Below are 23,045 nucleotides of genomic sequence, written 5' to 3'. Positions count from 1 at the left end.
CATGTATGGGAGAGGGCAAGATTGGCAAACAAACATACAAAGTGTGAGTTATTTGCATAAAAGTGTGGTATGTATATTAAAACCCATTGGTGTTGTTGTTAGGTGCCCTTGAGTTGGTTCTGGCTCATAGCGACCTCATGTACAACAGAACAAATCAGTGCCTGGTCCTCTGCCATCCTCACAATCGTTGTTGTGCTTGAGCCCATTGTTGCATCCACCATGTCAGTCCATCTTATTGAGGGTCTTCCTCTTTTTCGATGACTGTCTGTTTTACCAAGCATGATGTCCTTTTCTCCAGGGACTGATTCCTCCTGATAACATGTCCAAAGTATGTGAGATGAAGTCTCACCATCCTTGCTTCTAAGGAGTATTCTGGCTATGCTTCTTCCCAGACAGATTTGTTCACTAGCTCACACCAATACCTTCTATTCTAATCCAACACCACAGAATTTATTCTAATCTTCCCCCTTTCCAAAGATCCCTGGGTGGCACAAACGGTCTGCGCTCGGTTACTAACCTAAAGTTTGGCAGTTTGAACTCACTCAGCAGTGCTGGGGAAGACAGGCCTGGCGATATGCTTCCATAAAGACTGCAGTCAAGAAAATCCTACGGACCTGGTGGTCATGGCCCCCAGACCTTCTGTTGGCCCAGGACAGGAACCATTCCCAAAGCCAACTCTTCAGACAGGGATTGGACTGGACAATGGGTTGGTGAGGGATGCTGGTGAGGAGTGAGCTTCTTGGATCAGGTGGACACTTGAGACTATGTTGGCAACTCCTCCCTGGAGGGGAGATGAGAGGGTAGAGGGGGTTAGAAGCTGGTGAAATGGACACAAAAAGAGAGAGTGGAGGGAGGGAGCCGGCTGTCTCCTTAGGGGGAGAGCAATTGGGAGTATGTGGCAAGGTGTATATAAGTTTTTGTGTGAGAGACTGACTTGATTTGTAAACTTTCACTTGAAGCACAATAAAAATTAAATAAATAAAGAAAGAAAATCCTACGGAGCAGTTCTATTCTGTAACACATGGGGTTGCTAGGAGTTGGAATCAACTTGACAGTAGTGGGCTCCCGCTTTGCATATCTGCAACTCCTTTCTCAATGAGAAACTGTCTCTCGTTATCCTCAATATGTTTATTTGCTTGCTCAATCCCTCAATGTGTAACAAATCTCCCTACCACGTGAGTCTTCTCCTCAGTCCACTCTGACCCCACAAAACACACTGTGGCACGTTGAACTGAGTTAAAGAATTTGTTCTGAAAGGGACATTCAACCTACTGTTTCCTCTCTTTCAGCTTGACAGCTACGTTTGAACTAGCTCAATGCTTTCCTTGACTGCCCCCATGCTTAATTGCAAATTAAAGTTGGAAACAAGCTTTTTAAATAGGTGTTCTCCACCTAGCCAAGAGAGGAAAGAGACCAAAACAAAGGGCTGAGGGGCATAAATATTAGAAAGGAAAAGACAGATTATCATTATTTGCAGAAATACAATTGTCGTCCTCTAGAGTACCCAAGAGAATTAACTGGAAAACTGATGGAACTAAGGGGAGAATTTTAAAAGGTGGCCAGTTTTATGTATGTACATGTGAAAAACCATGAAAGTACTGAGACGAAATATTCATGTAGAGAAGCTCTTAGCCATGACACTAAAGATGGAACGTTAGGATTTAGAGTCGTAGCTTGGCAACCTAAAAATAAATAAATGAATGAATGAATCCTTTATTCTGGGTATAATCTACATGTTCACTAAGGGGAGTGGTTAAATACATTGTGATAAATCTGTGCTGTGAAAATATTTTAAAAGATACGGAAGACTTCTGTATGTTAGCATGGGAGGATATACAGAAAATGATGCTAAATTAAAAAAAAAACTTCATAGAGCAATCCTACAGTATGGTCCATTTTGCAAAAAGGGGGAAAGCTCTGTGTGGCTATTGGTACTGTTGGCAGTGGTTACCCCTGGGGTAGGCTAGTGAAGGGAAATTTTCATATTTGTTATACATACTTCTGTATTGTTTGCATCTGTCACATCAAGAATGTATCAATATGCTATTTGCATATAAACTTTTTTTTTAATTAAAAGCTTTTTATAAAATATAAAAACATTCTTAAAAGTCAAATGATAGGTTTAAACTGGGTAGACATATTTTTAACTGTATATAAGTAGGTACTATAATATACCTGGGCCCTGTTGGCACAGTGGTTAAGAGCTTGGCTGCTGACCAAAAGTTGGCAGTTTGAATTCACCAGCTGCTCCTTGGAAACCCTGTGGGGCAGTTCTACTCTGTCCTATAGGGTCTCTGTGAGTCAGAATCAACTCGATGGCAACAGGCTTTTTTTTTTTTTTAAACGTATTTTATACCAAAACCCATTGCTGTCAAGTCAATTCCGACTCACAGTGACCCTATAGGATAGAGTAAAACAACCCCATAGGGTTTCCTAGGAGCACCTGGTAGATTCGAACTTCTGACCTTTTGGTTAGCAGCTGAACTCTTAACTACCATGCCACCATATATAAAGGGCTCTTACAACTTAAAAAGAAAAAGACAAACACCTCACTAGAAAAACAGGTGAAATATACAACTCAAAATTTCCAAGAAGCAATTTAGAGTAGCAGTAAAGAGCACAGACCCTGGAGCCAGGCTGCCTGGGTTTGAATATTGGCACCACCACTGTGTGCCCTTGGGCAAGTTACTTGATCTCTCTCTGCCTTAGTTTCCTTGTCTGTAAAACAGCAATACTAACAGTACCTACTCCATAGTGTTGTTACTGCATAGTATTGTATAGTGAATTACCTGAGTTAATATATGTGAAGTGCCTGGCTTGTGCTAAGCACTGTATAAATGTTAGCTTTATTATTTAGTATACTTATGTAGTGAACGTACAAAAAGTTCAAATTCGCTAGTAATAAAATTAAAAAAAAAGAAAATACCTTGTTTTTGACTCATCAGATTGACATATATTGAAAAAATTTTTTTAGGCTCCAATGTTGGCAAGAATGTTGGTGGAAGATATGTTGGTAGAGCCTTTTGGAGGGTGGTATATAGATCTTTTTTTTTTTTTTTTGTATCTAACTGTACATCTTCTTTGGCTTAGCGATTCCACATCTAGGAAATTATTCTAAGGAAATAATCAGAGAACTGTTCAAAGATTTATATAGGAGAATTCATAACAATATTTATTATATTGAAAACCTGGAAGCAGCATGAAGTTTTATCAGAAGGAAACTGTTTAAATGCATGGGAGCACTTAGAAATTATGTAGCTCTGTATCTAGTGACATGATATACTTGCTGTTAGGTGGAAATAAAGTAGTGTAAAAAATGTACAGTATCGTATGATCCGATTTTTATTTAAAAAAATTTTTGTATGTGTGCATCTAGCAGAGTACACTAACTTATATGCAGACAAAGGTTCTGTCCAGATAGGGATATTATGGGTGACTTCTAGGTTCTCTATGAGTTCCTGAATTTTCTAATTTTTTTACACTGCATGCATACTACTTTTACAATTAGAAAAACCAATAAACCTATTTTCATTTTGAAACAAACCAAGACAAAACAAAGGACCTCACACATGCCAGCTGTGTGAGTTCCCAGTCTACAGCTGTGGTCCTCAGACTTGGCTGCATATTAGAATCACCTGGAGAGCCTTAGAAAGTTCTGATGCCCAAGCCCACCCCAAAGGATTCTGATAGAGTCTGGGATGAGGTGAGACTCAGGATTTTTCAAAGCTCCCCAAAGAGTCTAATGTACAGAGGTTGGGATTGTAGCTTGGAATAGAATGGTGGAAACCCAGGACAAAGAACTTGTTTTCTGAATTTAGGTGCCTACCTAGGACTTTAAACCCAAGTGTTAACTTTGAGATGAGATGTTATTCAGGGTAAAGTCCACTTGAATAATTTGTATGTGAACAAAGCCTAGACAAGTACCATGTCACCATGTCTTTAACTTTCTCCTCATATTTTCCAAAGGTGACTTAGGATCTTTCTTCATTGTCAATCTGGAGCAGAAGGTGATGATTGTTTTTAGGGCCCTGGAAGTCCTTTTAGAATCTGATGGTAATTGCCATCACTTGTTGGACACTTTCTAAGCGCCAGGTACTTTGCCAAGTGCTCTATTTATATTTCATCATTTAATCCTCAAACAACCTTATAATGAGGGCGCTGTTAGTATCCCCATGATTCACCTGAGGAAACTAAGACTCAGAACATTTATGTGACTTACTCAAATCATGACTGGTCAGTAGCAGAGCAGAAATTTTAACTCAGGAGGTCTGGCTCCAGAACTGATACTCTTAACCACTAGCTTAGGATGGACTACCCAGAAGAACACGCGTTTGCTCCAGTGCACCCATCTGTATATGGTTCCAAAGGAGCACAGATTCCCTCAAAATGTACATGGATCCTGGAAAGAGCCATTCCCTAGGACAAATCCATGGGGTGCCCACTGTACTTATTTTAGCCACTGCTCTCCTCAATACCCCAGGCTATATGCTAAATATAAGTAATGAGGCATTATCCCTCCACCCCATAGGGGTACCATGCCAGCTCTTAGACCCTAATTGGTGAGTTAATGGGACACCATTCAGATCAAACACTGAAATGCCATTGTAAGTTCCCCCAAGTGAGCAAGCAAGTGGGAGAACACTGAATTGGAACCGGGAAGCCTGAGTTCTGGTCCTTGTCTCTGGACTCAGTTTCTTCATCGGTAAAATGGAGTGAAGATTTTCAAAGAGAGATTTTGGCTGTAATCCTGTGTGTACCACTCATGATCCTGTGAGTTTGCATTTGAGGTTTAGGGCCATGAGCATGTTCACCCTGGGATTTTGGCATTTTGCTGGGCAGGCCACTCATCTAGCCCCGGGGATACTACAGGGCCTTAAGGGCTGGAACATCCGTTGCCCCTCTGGCAGGAGTCTTGGACTCCACCTGGGCCCATGAAGAGGAGAGGCCCACTGCAAGGCCACCTGCTGGAGTGAACAGGGAGTGGCCATCATGCTCCAAGTTCATTGCCAAGGTGGGTGCTCAGAGTTGTGGTTTCTCAGTGGGCTGAACAGGAAAGGACTGGACCCAGTTCCTACTGGCCCTGGTCCTCCAGGACAACAAACCCCAGGCTCACTCGCATTGTCTAAAAGGATGGCACAACAAGGAGGTTGTTGTTTTCTGTTCTCCTATGTAGATCCTGGAAAACACTCCTGAAAACCACCCTGACCACAGCCACTTGAAACACGCCCTGGAAAAGGCAGAAGAGCTGTGTTCCCAGGTGAATGAAGGAGTGCGCGAGAAGGAGAACTCTGACCGGCTGGAGTGGATCCAAGCCCATGTGCAGTGTGAAGGCCTGTCTGAGGTAGCTGGCTTGGGGTGGGATTCAGGCTTCTCCTGGCTGAGCTTCAGCAGCCAGCCTGAAAGAGAACAAGAAAAAAATCATCAACCATCCTCTCCAGCCTACAATTTACTGATTCTCTCTTTGGCTGCTTTTAATCTGCTATTTAATCTACTCACTGAGTTCTTTATTTCAATTATTTTCAGTTTTCAGCAGTTATGTTTATTTTCTCAAATATGCTTGCTTTTTCTTGTCTCATGATTCTTGCTCAAATGTTCGTGCTTCTCATTTCTTAATACATTTTAAACGTATTTATGTATATTCTGAATCTGATAATTCTGATATCTAAGATTTTCATTTTATATTGGGTCTGAATCTGCTGTTTTTTCTGCTACGCCTCACTAAACATGCCTTGTTTCTCTGTATGTATTGTGACTTTTTTACATTTTACTGTAATCTCAATGTTCCTTGGAATTTTATGTGTGAGAATCTTTGGGGCCTAAAGTTGGAGTCCTCCTGAGGGGATGGTGAGGCTTAGCGACGGATCACCCTCAATTAAATTCAGAGGAGTTTTTGGATCACACTGGTTGCATGAACTGAGATCGTAAACTTGTGTGAGAGTTGACTTGTTACAAATTCCCAGGGTAATTTTTGTTTCTCCACTTACACTGAAGTTAGAACAGGCATGCTTTCTTGCTCCTTCCTTCTGTGCTTGAGTTTATTTATCATTCGTTCTTTGGGACCCAGCTTTTTGTGGAATTCTCCTATTAGATCTTTCTCTTTGAGTGGGCTCTGGGTCACGTTTCTTGTCTCCTGCATTCTATGGAGCTACTAAAATGGAAACTCAAGGTCACTAGATTCAAAAGAGAATCTTAGGCTAAAGCTGTCTTTGGTGCTTCTTCATCTTCCAGAGTCCCCGTTTTCATTTTCTTTTTGGTCTCTGCAAATTTCTTACTTTTTTTTCTCCCAGTTTGCATGCATTAAAAAATAGGTTTTTATATTTTACTCATTTTTTTTGGCTAGGTCAGTCATTTAAAGTATCTAGTCTACCATAATGCCAGAAACAGAATCCTCTTCTTTGGTCTTGAATTCTTTTCTTGTCACTTACCTTTTGTTTGGAAACCCTGGTGGCATAGTAGTTAAGAGCTATGGCTGTTAACCAAAAGGTCAGCAGTTTAAATCCACCAGGTGCTCCTTGGAAACTCTATGGGGCAGTTCTACTCTGTTCTATAGGGCCGCCGTGAGTCGGAATCAACTCTACGACAATAGGGTTTTCTTGTTGTTGTTATCTTTTGTTTAATCTCATTCACTCTGCCTGTTTTCTCTCCCTTTGCCTCTGTACACATGTACATACACACACATGCACACACACACAGTGGCACACACAGCATTCATTAGGGTTTCCCCAAATGCCCAGAGATTATGTTTCCCCCATCCATTCTCCCTGTGGTTCCTTCATTCTTGTAAGCTTCAGAGGCAGTCACTACTGAGGAAATCAGCACACAGATCCCTTCCCCATGCTCACCTCCCCCGTCCTTCAGTGTGGGTGGAGTATAACTAAAGCCGTGGAAGCAGCTTTGTGGAAACCAAAGTGATAGATGCGGACTCCCGTTTTGAAATTTCCCAGTGAAAATCAGTCCAGGGACATTCTTTGGCTCGTTGCCTACTCGCTCACTCACTCATTCATTCAGTGAACATCAGTCGAGCCCCTGCCTCTGTGCCATTGCTCAGCACCAAACACTGGAGAAATGAAAATAAATAAGACGTGACCCCTGCTCACAAGGAGCTTATGGTCCTGGAGGAAGCAGGTGGGTTAAATCAATATTTACAACAAAATATGGGACGTGATGAGGCAGAGTTAGGTATCAAGTGCTGCAGGTACAGGCAATGGGGAGGAAGGGATGGCTAAACAGGGATTCAGGGAAGCATCGGAGAAGGTGACACTTGATTGGGTGTTGAAGGAAGGAGGTATCTCTCCAGTAAGGAATCCAGGGGGAGGACATTATGGGTGAAGGGCACAGCACGAGCAGGGTGTTGGTGAGGAACTGGGGGAATGAGAGAAGTTAAGGCAGGTTGAGGCCAGGTGGGGAAGGGCATGTGTGTTATTCACAGGAGCATGAACTTGACCCTGAAGACACACGAACCTTAGCAGCTCTCTCTTCTGGACTCTACCAGGCAGAAGTGCCAAATGGCAACATGCACATGCAAAGGGGACCTTTCCTGAGTCTGACAGGTTCAATCAGAGGGGGCAGAGTGAGGCCTGGGTCTTCATCCTAAAACATGAAGCATGAGTTTGTGTCATTTGATTTTTGTGGCTTATATACCCTCCTTGGAATGAGACTGTTGCTCATCTTTATTGTTGGTGTTTCCTAGTTATTGTATACCAGTTTTGCTTTTCTCTTTATGGTGTTCACAATAACGAGAAGTGGATACAAAGTCTCTGCTTCCTTATTTACTATCATATGTGTACCAAGTGTGGTCCAGATATGGACACGCTGGGGATGAAGTTTCAAATAAATGCTGTCTTTGGCACGCTTGTCTTAAGATTTGTTGTCGTTGTTGTTAGTTGCCATCAAGTCGACTTTGACTCATGGTGACCTTATGTTGCCTGGTCCTGTGCCATCTTCATGATTATTGGTATGTGTGAGTCCATTGTTGCGGTCATTGTGTCAGTCCCTTTCATTGAAGGTTTCCATCATTTTTGCTGACCCTTCACTTTGCCAAACATGATGTGCTTTTCTAGAGATTGGTCTTTCCTGATGATGTGTCAAAAGTAAGTCTCGCCGTCCTCGCTTCTAAGGAGCATTCTAGTTGTGTTTCTTCTGAGACTGATTTAGTTGTTTTTCTGGATGCTTAAAGCCTTCCCTCAGTTCCTATATGTTCAATGTAAGCCTGGCCAACTAGGAACCCTAAACTTTGAATATGAATGAACCACATCTGCTTCCTAGTGTTGAATCCAGTGACATTTGCCTTCTCTGAATTCATTGTCTTCAAGTGACTTGAATTCTCTCTTGGCAAGCAAAAAAGGGATAGATTGATTTCAGGCTCCTGTTCAGAGTGCAAGGGGGTGAAGAATATTTTTTGAAGGCTCCAGTTGGGCTTTTGGGCTCCTTCAGAGCCTCTTTGGAGGTTGGAGACCTCTCCTCCCTCCTTGTACCCAAGAGTGGAAAGGGGTGGTGTGGCCACACTTTTTTTTTTTTTTTTTGCCACCAATAGGTTTCTGATTCCTTCTTTTATGTTGGAGGTAGGAGGGTAGCCACCAGCATCTCTTGGGGGACACATATTGCGAGCTTTATCACCCCTTGTCTTAGCTATCTAGTGCCGCTGTAACAGAAACACCACGAGTGGATGGCTTTAACAAACAAATTTATTCTCTCACAGTGTAGGAGGCTAGAAGTCCAAATTCAAGGTGCCAGCTCTAGGGGAAGGCTTTCTCTCTCTGTCAGCTCTGGGGGAAGATCCTTGTCATCAATCTTCGTCTGGTCTAGTAGTTTCTCAGTGCAGGGTACTCAGGTCCCAAGGACACGCTCTGCTCCCAGTGCTTTTTATTGGTGGTAAGAGGTCCCTCTCTTCTCTGCTCACTTCTCTCTTTTATATCTTAAAAGAGATTGACTCAAGATACAACCTAATCCTGTAGATTGAGTCCTGCCTCATTAACATAACTGCCTCTAATCCTGCCTCATTAACGTCATAGAGGTTAGGATTTATAACACATCAGATCACAGATTGGAGCACAACCACACAACACTGAGAATCATAGCCTAGCCAAGCTGACACATTTTGGGGGGACACAATTCAATCCATAAGACCCCTTCACAAATACTCTCCTCAGACAAGTCTGTGGGGCGTAGTAGCTCTGGAGAGAGCCTCAGCCCTGAAGGCTGCTAGGTGGAGGGCCCTCTGGGGACCTGAGTGTGGACAGTGGGGACTGTGAAGGATCTGCCACCTGCCTGGATCATCTCACTGCCTGGCACACGGCTGTGGTCTTCCTTTCCCTCAATCTCTCTGCCTGCTTCTCTGCCTCCATCCCCTCTCAGCCCTCAGAACCTGCTTGTCTAAGATGACAGAACCCAGAGGGATGCTAGAGCTGCATTGCAACCCTCAGTACTGCCTCTAATGTTTGCCGAGTGGCAGGGAAATATCTGTCCCTTCACATCGTCACAGCGAGTGAGTTGGGGAGGCTGCATGTGCACCAATGCAGTGTCTGTTCTGTTTGGCTTTCAAGTGTCACTGGGCACCACTGAGTTTTGCAGTCCCCCATGTGCTGGAGGTCAGGACTCTGAATGTGCCCCTTCTAGAAGGTAGCACTGGGCCGTGGAAGCCCAGAGAGAGAGTCGCTGCTGCTGGGCAGAGGCGTGAAGGGCTGTCGGAGCCTGTGGGGCCTCCTGTTTGGAGCTGGTTCATGCCACCTCCCAGCATGGGCAGACACTGGTCAAGGTGGGAGAGGGCCCACGTTTGCCTTCCTGCTGCCCAGCTTCCCCAGCAATCAGTCATCCTCCGGCACTAGCACGCCCCTAGTGGAAAGCATTGGGAATTATAAACAGGACTCTTCTCACTGGAATCCCCGGAACCTTACCTTGGAGTGATTGCTTATTTGGCTCTGAGTGGCACTGCCATCAGCAAAGTCGTCCTTGATTTGTGCCTAAGAAAGGGCCCTGCTGGGGCCCGGCCTCAGGTCCTGACGGAGCCCACGCTTTCCGATGCAAAAACCAGAAACACAAAAAACAACCTCCCTTCATCACCTCTTCTTTGGGTTTTGTTTTCCTTCCTCAGCAACTTGTGTTCAATTCAGTGACCAATTGCTTGGGGCCACGCAAGTTTCTGCACAGTGGGAAACTCTACAAAGCCAAGAGCAACAAGGAACTGTATGGCTTCCTCTTCAACGACTTCCTCCTGCTGACCCAAATCATAAAGCCCTTGGGGTCTTCTGGCACCGACAAGGTCTTCAGTCCCAAATCTAACCTGCAGTATAAAATGTACAAAACAGTAAGTTGGATTCTAGATTGCAATATCAGGGTTGATGTGCTTGGGGAGGAGAAATTTTCCAAAAGGTGCCAGGGTTTTAGCAGTGGTGCCAATGGTTAAGCACTCAACTGCTAACCAAGAGGTTGATGGTTCAAACCTGCCCAGAGGCGCCTGGGAAGAAGGTCTGGCGATCTGCCTCCGAAAGGTCACAGCCAGCAACTGATTTGGTTTTTGTTTTTTGAGGATACTGTAGGGAAAAGGGGAACCCTGGTGGCCCAGTGGTTAAGAGTTCGGCTGCTAACCAAGAGGTCGGCAGTTTGAATCCACCAGCTGCTCCTTGGAAACTCTGTGGGGCAGTTCTACTCTGTCCTATAAGGTCGCTATGAGTCGAAATCGACTCGACGGCAACAGGTTTGGTTTGGGTTTCATTAGCAAAGAGGAAAGGCAGAGAGGGTGACCCAGGATTTAGGGTAACTGAAGTGGAGAACAGTCTATATCCAGCTGCAGTTCCACTAACGTCAGACAAGGAGCGGCACTCAGTTTAATAGATGGAATGTGTGTAACCACCAACGGCTGCTGTGGGTGCCGCAGCCATATCCGTGGCAAGCAGACCTTCCCTCTAGGAGCTCCTGGATTAGTGCACAGATGAGACAGGTGTGGCTAAGCTCCATTCCAGAAGTACAAAGCCTTCAACAGCTCCGAATCCGCCACCCATCTGCTCAAGGTAGCTTGAGATATCTGGGCCCCTGACCCTTTCCAGCAAAAGCCAAACTCAACAGTCAACGTGTGGGGATCTTCCCCAGGCTGCTTATTTGGGTCTCTCATACGTGCCCAGCTGTGTCTGTGTGTCTCTGTGTCACGGGTATTGTTTTTCTAAATTTGTCTGTGCAGGGGTGTTTTCTTCCTCTGAAGCAGCAGTTAGGTTTATTTTGGGGAAAAGAGCATTGTATTTATGCATAGCCTCACTGGGAACTTTGTATGAAAATCACTGGAGCAAGTTGGGAATAAAATTGATGGAGACTATTTGCTGGTTAGGAATTATTTTCAGCCAGAATGTACTGTGGGGCAGACAGACCAGTCAGATCTTATTCTGAAGGACTTAAAATACCTGCAAAATGGTGGGAGAAATAATCCATAATTGCAGCATGGTTAAAAAAAAAAAATTTTTTTTTAATATACACAATTTGATATTAATACAAACTGAATATTCCAGTATAGTTTCCTGGAACACGCACATACACACACCCTCAGTCTAGTTACTGAACACATGCGCATACACAGTCTAGTTGACTGAAACACGTGTACACACATGTATGCATGGTCAAGTTTACTGGAACACATGTACACACACGTACACACAGTCTAGTTTACTGGAGCACATGTACACACTTAGGCACAGTCTAGTTAACTGGAGCACATGTACACACATACACACAGTCTAGCTTACTGGGGTACATGTACACACACATATACACAATCTAGTTTACTGGAGCAGATGTACACACACACATGCACAGTCTAGTTTACTGGAGCACATGTACACACATACACAGTCTAGCTTACTGGAGTATGTGTACACACATACACACAGTGTAGTTTACTGAAGCACATGTACACACACACACAGTCTAGTTTACTGAGCACATGTACACACATGCACATGTCTAGTTTACTGGAGCACATGTACACACATACACACAATCTAGTATACTGAAGCACATGTACACACATACAGTCTAGTTTACTGGAGCACATATACACACACATGCACAGTCTAGCTTACTGGAGCACATGTACACACACACACAATCCAGTTTCCTGGAGCACATGTACACACACACACAGTCTAGTTTACTGAGCACGTACACACATGCACACAGTCTAGTTTACTGGAGCACATGTACACACATACACACAGTCTAGTATACTGGAGCACATGTACACACATACACACAGTGTAGTTTACTGGAGCACATGTACATACATACACACAGTCTAGCTTACTGGAGCACATGTACACACACATACACAATCTAGTTTACTGGAGCACATGCACACACATGCACACAGTCTAGTTTACTGGAGCACATGCACACACATGCACACAGTCTAGTTTACTGGAGCACATGTACACACATGCACACAGTCTAGTTTACTGGAGCACATGTACACACATACACACAGTCTAGTTTACTGGAGCACATGCACACACATGCACACAGTCTAGTTTACTGGAGCACATGTACACACATACACACAGTCTAGTTTACTGGAGCACATGTACACACATGCACACAGTCTAGTTTACTGGGGCAGATGTACACACATGTATGCATAGTCTAGTGTACACACACATACGCACAGTCTAGTTTACTGGAGCACGTGTACACACACATACGCACAGGCTAGTGTACCGGAGCACGTGTACACACACATACGCACAGGCTAGTGTACCGGAGCACATGTACACACATAGGCACAGTCCAGTGTACCGGAGCACGTGTACACACATAGGCACAGTCCAGTTTACTGGAGCACATGTACACACATAGGCACAGTCCAGTTTACCAGAGCACATGTGCACACATAGGCACACAGGCTACTTTACTGGAGCACATGTACACACACATACACACAGGCTAGTTTACTGGAGCACATGTACACACATAGGCACAGTTTAGTTTACTGGAGCACATGTACACACATACACACAGGCTAGTGTACTGGAGCACATGTACACACATACACACAGTCTAGTGTACTGGACCACATGTACACACATATATCAGGCTAGTGTACTGGAGCACATGTACACACATACAGTCTAGTGTACTGGAGCACATGTACACACATACACACAGTCTAGTGTACTGGAGCACATGTACACACATACACACAGTCTAGTTTACTGGAGCACATGTATACACACATAGGCACAGCCTAATTACTGGATCATATGCATGTATACAGTCTAATTTGGTGGAATGTGCATAGTCTAGTTTATGGGAACACATGTACACAAACACACACACAGTCTAGTTTACTGGGTTACACACACTTTCAGGGTAGTTACTTGAACACATGCACATGCACAGTGTAATTTACTAGAACATATAAAAAAAAAAAGAACATATACACAGTTTAATTTACTCAAGTACATATACAGTGATACAGACACAGTTTTGTTTACTGGAGCATGCATGCACACACACATGCACACACCCTCAGTCTAGTGTACTGGAACACTCAGACCCTCATCTAGTTTTATAATGCCTGTGCATTCTCTTTCAGCCTATTTTCCTAAATGAGGTCCTAGTAAAGTTACCCACTGACCCTTCTGGAGACGAGCCCATCTTCCACATCTCCCACATCGACAGAGTCTACACCCTCCGTGCTGAAAGCATAAACGAAAGGTGAGACTTGCCACCTGTCCAGCACTGGACACAGTCTTCCCTGTCCCTCACCTCTCTGTCCTTCCTTCATTCATGGGTAGGACACAGGTGGGACCTTCAATTAATCAATGTCCCCAAAGTCCCCCAGTTGCAATGCTGTCATCTCTGGCTGGAGGTCGTAACACTTTCTTCTATAGCCTCTCCACGTTTGACACATGGCATGAATTTTTCAAAATAAAAAGAAATTGAAACGAATTTTGCTTGAGAATTTTCTTGAGAATTTTTGAGCATTCTTGGAGATAAATGGAGCATCTCAGTGTACCAAGGTTTCCCAGGTGCCAGAAACCTATAGGAAAGCGATTTGAGGATCAATACCAACACCCAAACCCAAACTCCTCACCTGGCTTCCTTGGACAGGTACTCTGGATTCTAGGGTTGTGGGTATTTCACTGCTATTGTGTCTTCTAGACTTTGTCCTGGATCCAAACAAAATTATCTTCTGACGGGTGAATTTGGCACACGTTTGGCACAGGTGTTTGTGCCAAGCAAAAAAAAAGAAAAAAACAATTGGCTAAATTTGATGTGCACGTGGTTCTCAGCAAAGGAGCAAATACCAGGCTGCAGTGCCCCCCACAGTGTGTTTTTGTTCTTTTGTGTAAGGTGGTTCCCTGTCTGGTAAAGGAGTCTCTCGGTTGGGCAAATGGCCAACACACTCGGCTGCTAAACAAAAAGCTTGGAGGTTCAAGTCACCCAGTGGCTCCTGAAAGAACAGCCTAGCGTTTACTTCAGAAAAATCAGCCACTGAAAACCCTATGGAGCACAGTTCTACCCTGACACACGTGGGGTCTCCATGAGCTGGAATCGACTCAGCCAGTACTGGTATCTGGGAAATGGTTTTTGTTCTTTCTTTGGGTGATTTCATAAGAAAGATCCTTCTGTCATGATTGGGCTCAGTAAATATCTGATACTTTTCCATGAGGGAGGAAGAAGAGTGTGCTGATGTCCCCCCCCAGTCAGATTTCTCAGATTTTCCTCCACAGAGGCATAAATGCAGGTCTTGGGTGCTACAAAAATGTCATCCATGCCTTTCTTATGGACGGTGGGAATACTGATCGGCATCCTGAGACATAAAATTAGACTTTCTTTCCTGAGCCTTTGTTGTTAAAATCAAATGAACAAAGAAACGGAGTCCTGGAAACTGGATTTGGCCAGACCGAGACTTTATGCTGAGTTCTGTTTGGCAGCTCTCTGCCTTTTCCTTTCTAAGGACTGCTTGGGTGCAGAAAATCAAAGCTGCTTCTGAACTCTACATAGAGACGGAGAAAAAGAAGCGAGAGAAGGCGTACCTTGGTAAGGCATTGCTCGGGCAACGCTGGGGCAGGAGGGTCACCTGGTTGGACTCAGGACCCAGGGTCCTCAGAGCAGGGGGGTCACCTGGTTGGACTCAGGACCCAGGGTCCTCAGAGCAGGAGGGTCACTTGGTTGGACTCAGGACCCAGGGTCCTCAGAGCAGGGGGGTCACCTGGTTGGACTCAGGACCCAGGGTCCTCAGAGCAGGAGGGTCACTTGGTTGGACTCGGGAACCTTAGAGCCAGAAGCTGTGCCTGGAGGCAGAGAGGCCTGAGCTGGGAAGGAAGGGGGCAGGGTGAGAAACGGAGGGCACATTCCAGGGACAAGGAAGCTTACAGAGAGGCGAGGGAGAGATTCTTGGTGTGTGCAGTTAAACAAAACGGACTGTGAGGCAAACGGGGGTGGGAAGGGCCTCGAATGTTAAAATGAAGCACTTTGTGTTGTTTTCCTACCACCGTAGTCCGTTCCCAAAGGGCAACAGGTATTGGAAGGTTGATGGTGAACATTGTTGAAGGCATTGAGCTGAAGCCCTGCCGCTCACACGGTAAGGACCCGAGGAGCCCCTCTCGCCCCCTCCAGTGTTGGGAGCTTTTTCTGCATTCACCCGCCCTGTTCTAAATCGGATGTGCTATTTCCATAAACCTACATTTCCTTCCGGAATTGGTTTTTCTAGCACTTGTTAACAACCTAGAGGTTTTTATCCTTTCTACCATTTTGCTTTTCATGGGCATCTGAGTGGCTGGCATTTCACCGTAGCTTTGACGCAAGAGAAGGCTAAAGTGGGAGGACAGGAAAGGCCTACTTTAAAAGCCCACTTGACTAATTATTTCCTCTTGGCCTAAGTATGAGGCTGGATCGTAGGGAGTTTCAAAGGCCCAGATTCTCCATTTTATGCCACTTATTAAGCGCGGCAATGAAGGGGAGGACAGTGAGGGGGGAGGGCAGTGGCCATGAGCCCCACCTGTGCCTCAGAACAGCCGGTCAGCAGGCGAGAGTCAAGCCAGTTCTGTTCACCCCAGGAAAGAGCAACCCTTACTGCGAGGTGACCATGGGCTCCCAGTGTCACATCACCAAGACCATCCAGGACACACTCAACCCCAAGTGGAACTCCAATTGCCAGTTCTTCATCAGAGACCTGGAGCAGGAAGTCCTCTGCATCACAGTGTTTGAGAGGGACCAGTTCTCCCCCGATGGTGAGTAGGAGGCATCCCAGCCACCAGGGCGCCTGGCCTTCCTCCCTTTTGCTCCGTTGTTACGGCTAAAAGTCTTCTTACCTGACAACTTGGTGTCCAGAATTCCATAGGCTTCCCTTCTGAGACATGAGTGCCACAAAATAAGACTTAGTTCTCCTGAGGCCGGCCTTCACAGATGCTGAGGTGTTTTGGAGATTGTGGACAAAGTGTGCCAGCTGCCTCAGACGAAGGGCATGGTGTTATGCTTTCGAAAGGCAGACGATTGCAAGGGTGAGGGAGCCCCCAGACCTCAGCACAGTTCTTTAGTCCTTGGCAAAAGCCATGATGGCAATTGTATTGGTTGGCGTTCTTCAGAGAAACAGAACCAGTAGGCCATACATGCATATATACCTATACCTACGTGGATGTTTGCTGTTGTATGCTGTCCTGTTGACTCCGATCCATAACAACTCTATCTATCTACAGGACAGAGTATAACTGCCCCGTAGAGTTTCCAAGGCTGTACCTGTATCTCCCTCACCTGTCTGTCTGTCTGTCTGTCGTACTGGGTGGCTTGCATGTTGCTGTGATGCTGGAGGCTGTGCCATCAATATTTCAAGTACCAGCAGGGTCACTCATGCTGGACAGGTTTCAGTGGAGCTTCCAGACTAAGATAGGCTAGGAAGAAATGCCTGGTGATCTACTTCCAAAAATTAGTCAGTGAAAACCTTACGGATCACAACAGAACATCGTCTGGCTCTCTTGCTTTGGACACGTTCATCAGGAGGAATCAATCGATAAAGGAGGATATCTTGTTTGGTAAAGTAGAGGGCCAGTGAGGGTGAGGGAGACCCTTGGTGAGAAGGATTGTCACCATAGCCACAACGGTGGACTGGAACATGCCGGCGATTGTGAGGAACGTTTTGTTTTGTTGCACTGCTTTGTAGTAGGTATAGATAGAGAGAAATTGATTTAATTTAGTGCATTAGTTTATGTGATTGTGAGGGCTGGTAAGTTCAAAATCCTTGGGTCAGGCAACAGGCTGGCAACTCAGGCAGAATTTCTATGTCAGCCTTGGGGCAGAATTCTTCCCTTTTCTCCAGGAAGCTGCAATTTTTGCTCCTAAGGCCTTCAACTGATTAGATGAGGCCCACTCACATTATTGAGGATTTTTGTTGTTGTTGGAGCCCTGGTGGCGCAGTAGTTAAGAGCTTGGCTGCTAACCAAAAGGTCAGCAGTTTGAATCCACAGGCTGCTCCTTGGAAACCCTAAGAGGTAGTTCTACTCTGTCCTATAGGGTCGCTGTGAGTCAGAATCAACTCGATGGCAGTGGGTTTGGTTTTTGGTTGTTGTTGTTAAGTGCTGTCAAGACGGTTCTGAACTCATAGCAACCCCGTGTACAACAGAACCAAACACTGCCTGGTCCTGTGCCATCCACACAATTGTTGCTATGTTTGAGCCCATTGTTGTGGCCACTGTGTCAATTCACCTCGCTGAGGGTCTTCCTCTTTTTCGATGACCCTCTACTTTACCAAGCATGACATCCTTTTCCAGGGACTGGTCCCTTCTGATAACATGTCCAAAGTACATGAGACAAAGTCTTGCCATCCTCACTTCTAAGGAGCATTCTGGCTGTGCTTCTTCAAAGACAGATTTGTTTGTTCTTCTGGGAGTTCGTGGTATATTCAATATTCTTCACCAACACCATAATACAAAGGTGTCAATTCTTCTTCGGTCTTCCTTATTCCTTGTCCAGCTTTCACATGCATATGATGCGATTGAAAGTAGCATGGCTTGGGTCAGGTGCACCTTTGTCCTCAAAGTGACATCTTTGGTTTTTAACAGTTTAAAAAGGTCTTTTGAAGCAGATTTGCCTAATGCAACACACTGATTTCTTGACTGCCACTTCCATGGGTGTTGATTTTAGATCCAAGTAAAATGAAACCCTTGACAACATCAATATTTTCTCCATTTACGGTGATGTTGCTTATTGGTCCAGTTGTGAGGATTTTTGTTTTCTTTATACATTGAAGGTAATTGCCTTTATTTAAAGTCAACTTTATGGCTCCCAAGGCAGCCATAAAAAATAACCACAGACTGGGTGCCTTAAAACAACAGAAACGTATCCTCTCACAGCTCTGGATACTAGAAGTCTGACATCCAGGGGTCGGCAGAGCCACACTCCTCCGAAGGCTTTAGGAAAGGCTCCTTCCTCGTAGCTTCTGGTGGCCGTCGACAGTCCTTGGTGTCCCCTGGTTTGTGAACCAATCTTGGTTCCCAGCGTTAACTCCAGTCTCTGCCTCTGTCTCCACATGGCCACCTTCCCTGCGTGTGTCTGTGTCTATGTCACCTTTCCCTCATCTTGTAAGGAAGCCTGCCATATTGGTTTAGGCCCTCCCTAATCCAGTATTTTTTTTTTTAATCCAGTATTACCTCTCCTAACTTGATTACATTTGAAAAGACCCTATCCCCAAAGAAGGTTACATTTACAGGATCTAGGTAGAGGCAAATTTGGGGAGGGGGGCCCTATTCAACCCAATACACTGCCCAATAGGAAGAATTCCTGGATTTTAAATGAGAAACTTCCAATAAGGCTATTTCTGATACAGGGGTTCCTGGTCACAAGTAAATGTCAGACAAGTACTTGTTGAATGAATAAACAAAGCAGGTAATGGCCTGGAGGCCCATTTCACACCAATGTGTATTTGCATTTAAATTTTTTTCAACATGTTCGCATACATTATCACACTGACTGTCTTAGTTTCCTAGTGCAACCATAACAAAACACCACAAAGTGGGCAGCTTTGAAGATCAGAAATTTTTTGTCTCACAGTTCTGGAGGCCAGGAGTCCAAATTCCGGGTGTTGGCAGGACCACACTCTCTGTCTGCTCTAGGGGAAGATCTTTTTTTGTCTCTTCCAGCTTCTGGTAACCTCAGAGGTGTAGGGAGGAGGAGTTAGAGGGGGGAATTTGTCCCTGGTCGTAAATCCAAGCTAGACGAGGACAGCCAGTGAATAACCACCCCCAATCCCTCCCCAGGAGGCCGGCAGGGTGGCCCAAACTTAGAGATTGCCCCTGGGGGCTCATTACCCTCCTTACACCTCTGGTTGCCCTGGGCCTTTCTAGACATTCCTTGGCTTCTAGATGAATCTTTACATGGCATCTATCTTCACCCTGGGTGACTGTCTCCCTGACCTCTGGTTTTATAGGAGGCCAGTCAGACTGGAATAGGACCCACCCTACTCTGGTATGGCCTCATAAACTTAATTGATAACATCTTCACCTTGTTTCCAGATGAGGTCACATTCATAGACACAGGGGTTAGGACTTCAACATATCTTTTTGGGAGACACAGTTCAGTCCACAGCACTGGCACTCAATATTTGGTACTTGTAGTGCTGAGGTTGTTTGGGAACGTTGCTGGAAGCATGCCATTCACACGCTATTGCCTCCTCTCCCACCACCTATGTCTGCTCTTCGCATGTACTGAGGGGCACTCTAAGGACAAGCCCTAGCTTGTCATCCTAGACTCTTCTGAAAAGGGTACAACATCGTGTAGCATGCTCCTATGACAACCCCTGGGAGAAATTACTGTCCAATTTTAGCCTCGAAAATAATTGTCCTTCTCCGGGGTGACTTTTCAAAACCTCACATACATTGTAAATTGTGCAGTTGATAAGACGTCCAGTTTTGCATTACTTCCCAGAGAGCTAATAGCCCTTTCCAGGTCTGTGGTAGCAGGCGTGCAGAAAGTCATGGCCTTCATTTTTAGCCTGGTGCTGGCCTCTCCCTTTTCCCACCCTGGTGTCCATTCCTTTTCACCCCACTTAGAAGTCATGCTCCATCATCATAGCTCATGGATTCCTGCAAGGTGACTTACATCTTTTCTGGAAGAAGGGAAAGTATACAGCTACTTTGGAAGATTCCCATAGGCTAAATTCATGCCTTGTAGAGAAGGAGCTATGTCTCTGATTAGGGTCTGTTTGTTTTCATTTCAGATTTTTTGGGTCGGACAGAGATCCGTGTGGCCGACATCAAAAAAGATCAGGGTTCCAAGGGCCCAGTTACGAAGTGTCTCCTGCTCCACGAGGTTCCCACAGGAGAGATTGTGGTTCGTTTGGACCTGCAGCTGTTTGATGAACCCTAGGGAGTGTCCCAGTGGAGCTCCAGCTTGAGACAGCAGATGCTGTCTGGAAATCGCGTTCCTTTTCTAAGAAACCACTGGTTGGTATTCAGCTGCAGGGCGACGGGACAGCAGAGACAGGCTTTCAACGCGTCTAGGAATAGTCCTTGACAATCCATCCCCCCAAACAATTTCCCATTTTATGGAACAAAAACTGTGCTTTCCTTTGTCAGTCTCACCATGGGTTCAGGGGTCTCTGAAATCCCGTAGCCCCCACTAGGTTTGGTTGGGAGTCTGACCCATCTCCAGCCTTGAGGCATTGGTCTAGCTGTTGTAAAATAGGTTTATAAATGCAATGTCTGTATTTTTGGAGAACTCATGTAACCTTCCTATTTCTTACCTCTACCTGCCCCAGTAGGCGCCTGCCCTTACAATGCCTAGCCTTTGGTGTGTTTAGAAACAGATTATGATGGTCTTGTTATGGTTCAAACTCCCGTCCCCCAGAAAGGCTCTGTGGGGCCTTATTCGAAATGCTGTCTTTGAGCTGATGGCTTGGTGCGGTGGCCTCCTGATCAGGCACCAAGTTAGCTATTTGAAGAGCTGGTCCATGGAAAATTCCTGCTGGTATGCTGTTAAAGCTGGCCATTCCCCTCTAGGCCTTGTATTAGTAGACGTTAAGGAAAACATACTGATTGAGTCCCGATTCCCAGCATGCTTGGAAGATGGCTGAGGAAGCTCATTACCTAAAAACTTGTACTCTGCTGGATTAGACCACGGCAGGTCACCAGAAAGGCTACTTTACAACGTCACTGGGTCGTGGTTGTGCTGGAAAATTATCTTTTGGCTTGGAGGCCCTGTGATGTTTCATGACAAGAGTAGTTGCTGGTGGCCAGCTGTGAGCAATCCATTCTGTGCTTGAATGTGCTGGATCCTGAATGTCACAAGAAATTCCACAGCTGTTGTTGGTATGCTCCCAGAAAGGTGTGTCCTGGATCGAGGCCTCTTCTCCAAGGTGTAAACAGGAGAAATGACTAGGAACACAATCTGGAGGTGGGGTGGGAAGACATGAAGGAAATCTGTTACGTGGTAGGGAAAGACCTTAGCAGCCTGCAGATCCTGAAGTCTAGAGAGGAAGCTCCAAGATGCTTTCCCACGCCCCTTCTTATGCACCCCAATCTCTCAGTAATGGAAATAGTATGCCAGAGCAGGAGTGTATGACCATGTGCCAAGCTGTCAGGTTCGAGTCCTTTGATTTATTTTCCTTTTATATGCAAGGAGGCAGGCTAATAATTAGATAATAACTTGATTTGCTAATGAAAAGTGTAGGCTGTGTGTAGTTCATGTGTTAATGTTCTCATAATCCCAGCTTCTTGTGGTCATGGAATGTTCTTTGCATATTCTCTTGGTACTGGAGTCTAGTTTTCCCGTGTTGGGTGGTGTTCTCTCTGACTGTCGGTCCTTAGAAGTTAATTAGGGTAGTAGAAGAGCTTTATAAATGGTAGCGTCAGCATAGTGGCAGAGTCCCTACCCTGCTGGGACCTGAATGCGTAGTGTTATAATTTCCCCTAAGAGCCCCGCCTATTTTAAGCAGTTTTTAAAAAGCCTATGTTGGAAGGACAACAAAGTTTACATTTCATACTTTTAAGAAACACTTTATTATTTATTTATTGACGATAGTGTAGAATTTTGTATCAGGAGCAACAGGCGTAAGTATTTTTTGAAATGAGCAGATATACCCTTTAGTTAGAAACTTTCGACTGAACATGTTATAGACCAAGTTTAACTTCAGGCACACATTTGTTTACCATGTCCCAGCAGAAAACAGGGTTAAAATACTTTAAGTTTATATATTTTTGATGTTGTTAAGAAATGGTTTTAAATTAAATCTATACATAGACTTCTAACTCATGCTCTCCTGTTTCTGTAACCAATGCAGTTTGTTCAGCGTATTTATGAAGGAGATGATCCTGTGCTAGGAAAAAAAAAAGGATTAAATGCATAAATGGGCTAGAGTTGGGTCACCATTCCAATCCCTTTCTTTCTGTTCTGTCTTTTCTTCATTGACTTTATTTGCGTGTTAGTGTTAGACTGGTCATGTAGGTAGGTTGTGCTATGCACAATGACGAACATCTTGTAATGGTCTTAGATCCACCAGGTCATGCATTCGTGGAATCCCATTATTTGAATTAGCGTAGCCTGAAAAAGCAGCATGCTAGTCTTTTTCCAGGCGATGGCTATGTTGAGCATCATTGAGGTACTCGCACAGTGCAGCAAGTGCCGGATAAATGTCATACTTACTGGTGTAATTTGTAATGGAATCGCCCACACTTACAGATGAGTTAGCTGGCCCTCCAGTTCAGCTGTGACTCATGAATCGTGTTAGGGGGATAGAGGAATGTGGGTGATGCATGGAGTCTTCAACCCTTTGGCCTCTACTCCTTCACCCTTCTCTGTTTTTGACTGTCTGGGATAAACTTCACAGAGATGAAATGTCCCTTGCCAGTAAGCAGTCTGTCTCCTAGCTCTTTGCTTTCCAAACCAAGATTTCTCTAGACCACTGCATCCTGGCATTCTAATCCCAGCCTGTAGACACTCTAAGCATCTTTATTCTCTGAGCTACACTGCTTGCTCCTCCCACATACTGACCTACTCTAAGCTCAAGAATCGGCTTTCCTGCCCACAGAGCTGTGCTCCCTTGGGCTGGGCCTTCTTCATAGACCAGCTCT

At 44.9% G+C, this 23,045-nt stretch overlaps 1 protein-coding gene across 4 annotated transcripts in view; it reads left to right on the top strand.

The window, feature by feature from the left end:
• Positions 1 to 21,919, top strand: part of ITSN1 (intersectin 1) — a 229,548-nt gene extending 207,629 nt beyond the window's left edge. For all 4 annotated transcript variants that reach the window (XM_049858659.1, XM_049858660.1, XM_049858661.1 and 1 more), the window contains 7 exons: positions 5,174 to 5,341; positions 10,091 to 10,303; positions 13,574 to 13,695; positions 14,942 to 15,024; positions 15,485 to 15,568; positions 16,044 to 16,217; positions 20,195 to 21,919. In XM_049858659.1, the coding sequence (XP_049714616.1) occupies positions 5,174 to 5,341; positions 10,091 to 10,303; positions 13,574 to 13,695; positions 14,942 to 15,024; positions 15,485 to 15,568; positions 16,044 to 16,217; positions 20,195 to 20,343 (993 nt within the window). In that variant the 3' untranslated portion in view covers positions 20,344 to 21,919. The remainder of the gene's footprint in view (positions 1 to 5,173; positions 5,342 to 10,090; positions 10,304 to 13,573; positions 13,696 to 14,941; positions 15,025 to 15,484; positions 15,569 to 16,043; positions 16,218 to 20,194) is intronic.
• Positions 21,920 to 23,045: the final 1,126 nt, after the last annotated feature.

Source organism: Elephas maximus, chromosome 18 (genome assembly GCF_024166365.1).
Source record: "Elephas maximus indicus isolate mEleMax1 chromosome 18, mEleMax1 primary haplotype, whole genome shotgun sequence".
Taxonomy (NCBI): domain Eukaryota; kingdom Metazoa; phylum Chordata; class Mammalia; order Proboscidea; family Elephantidae; genus Elephas; species Elephas maximus.
The sequence above is the reverse complement of the archived record's forward strand: the minus strand, read 5'-3'. Positions and strand labels throughout refer to the sequence as shown.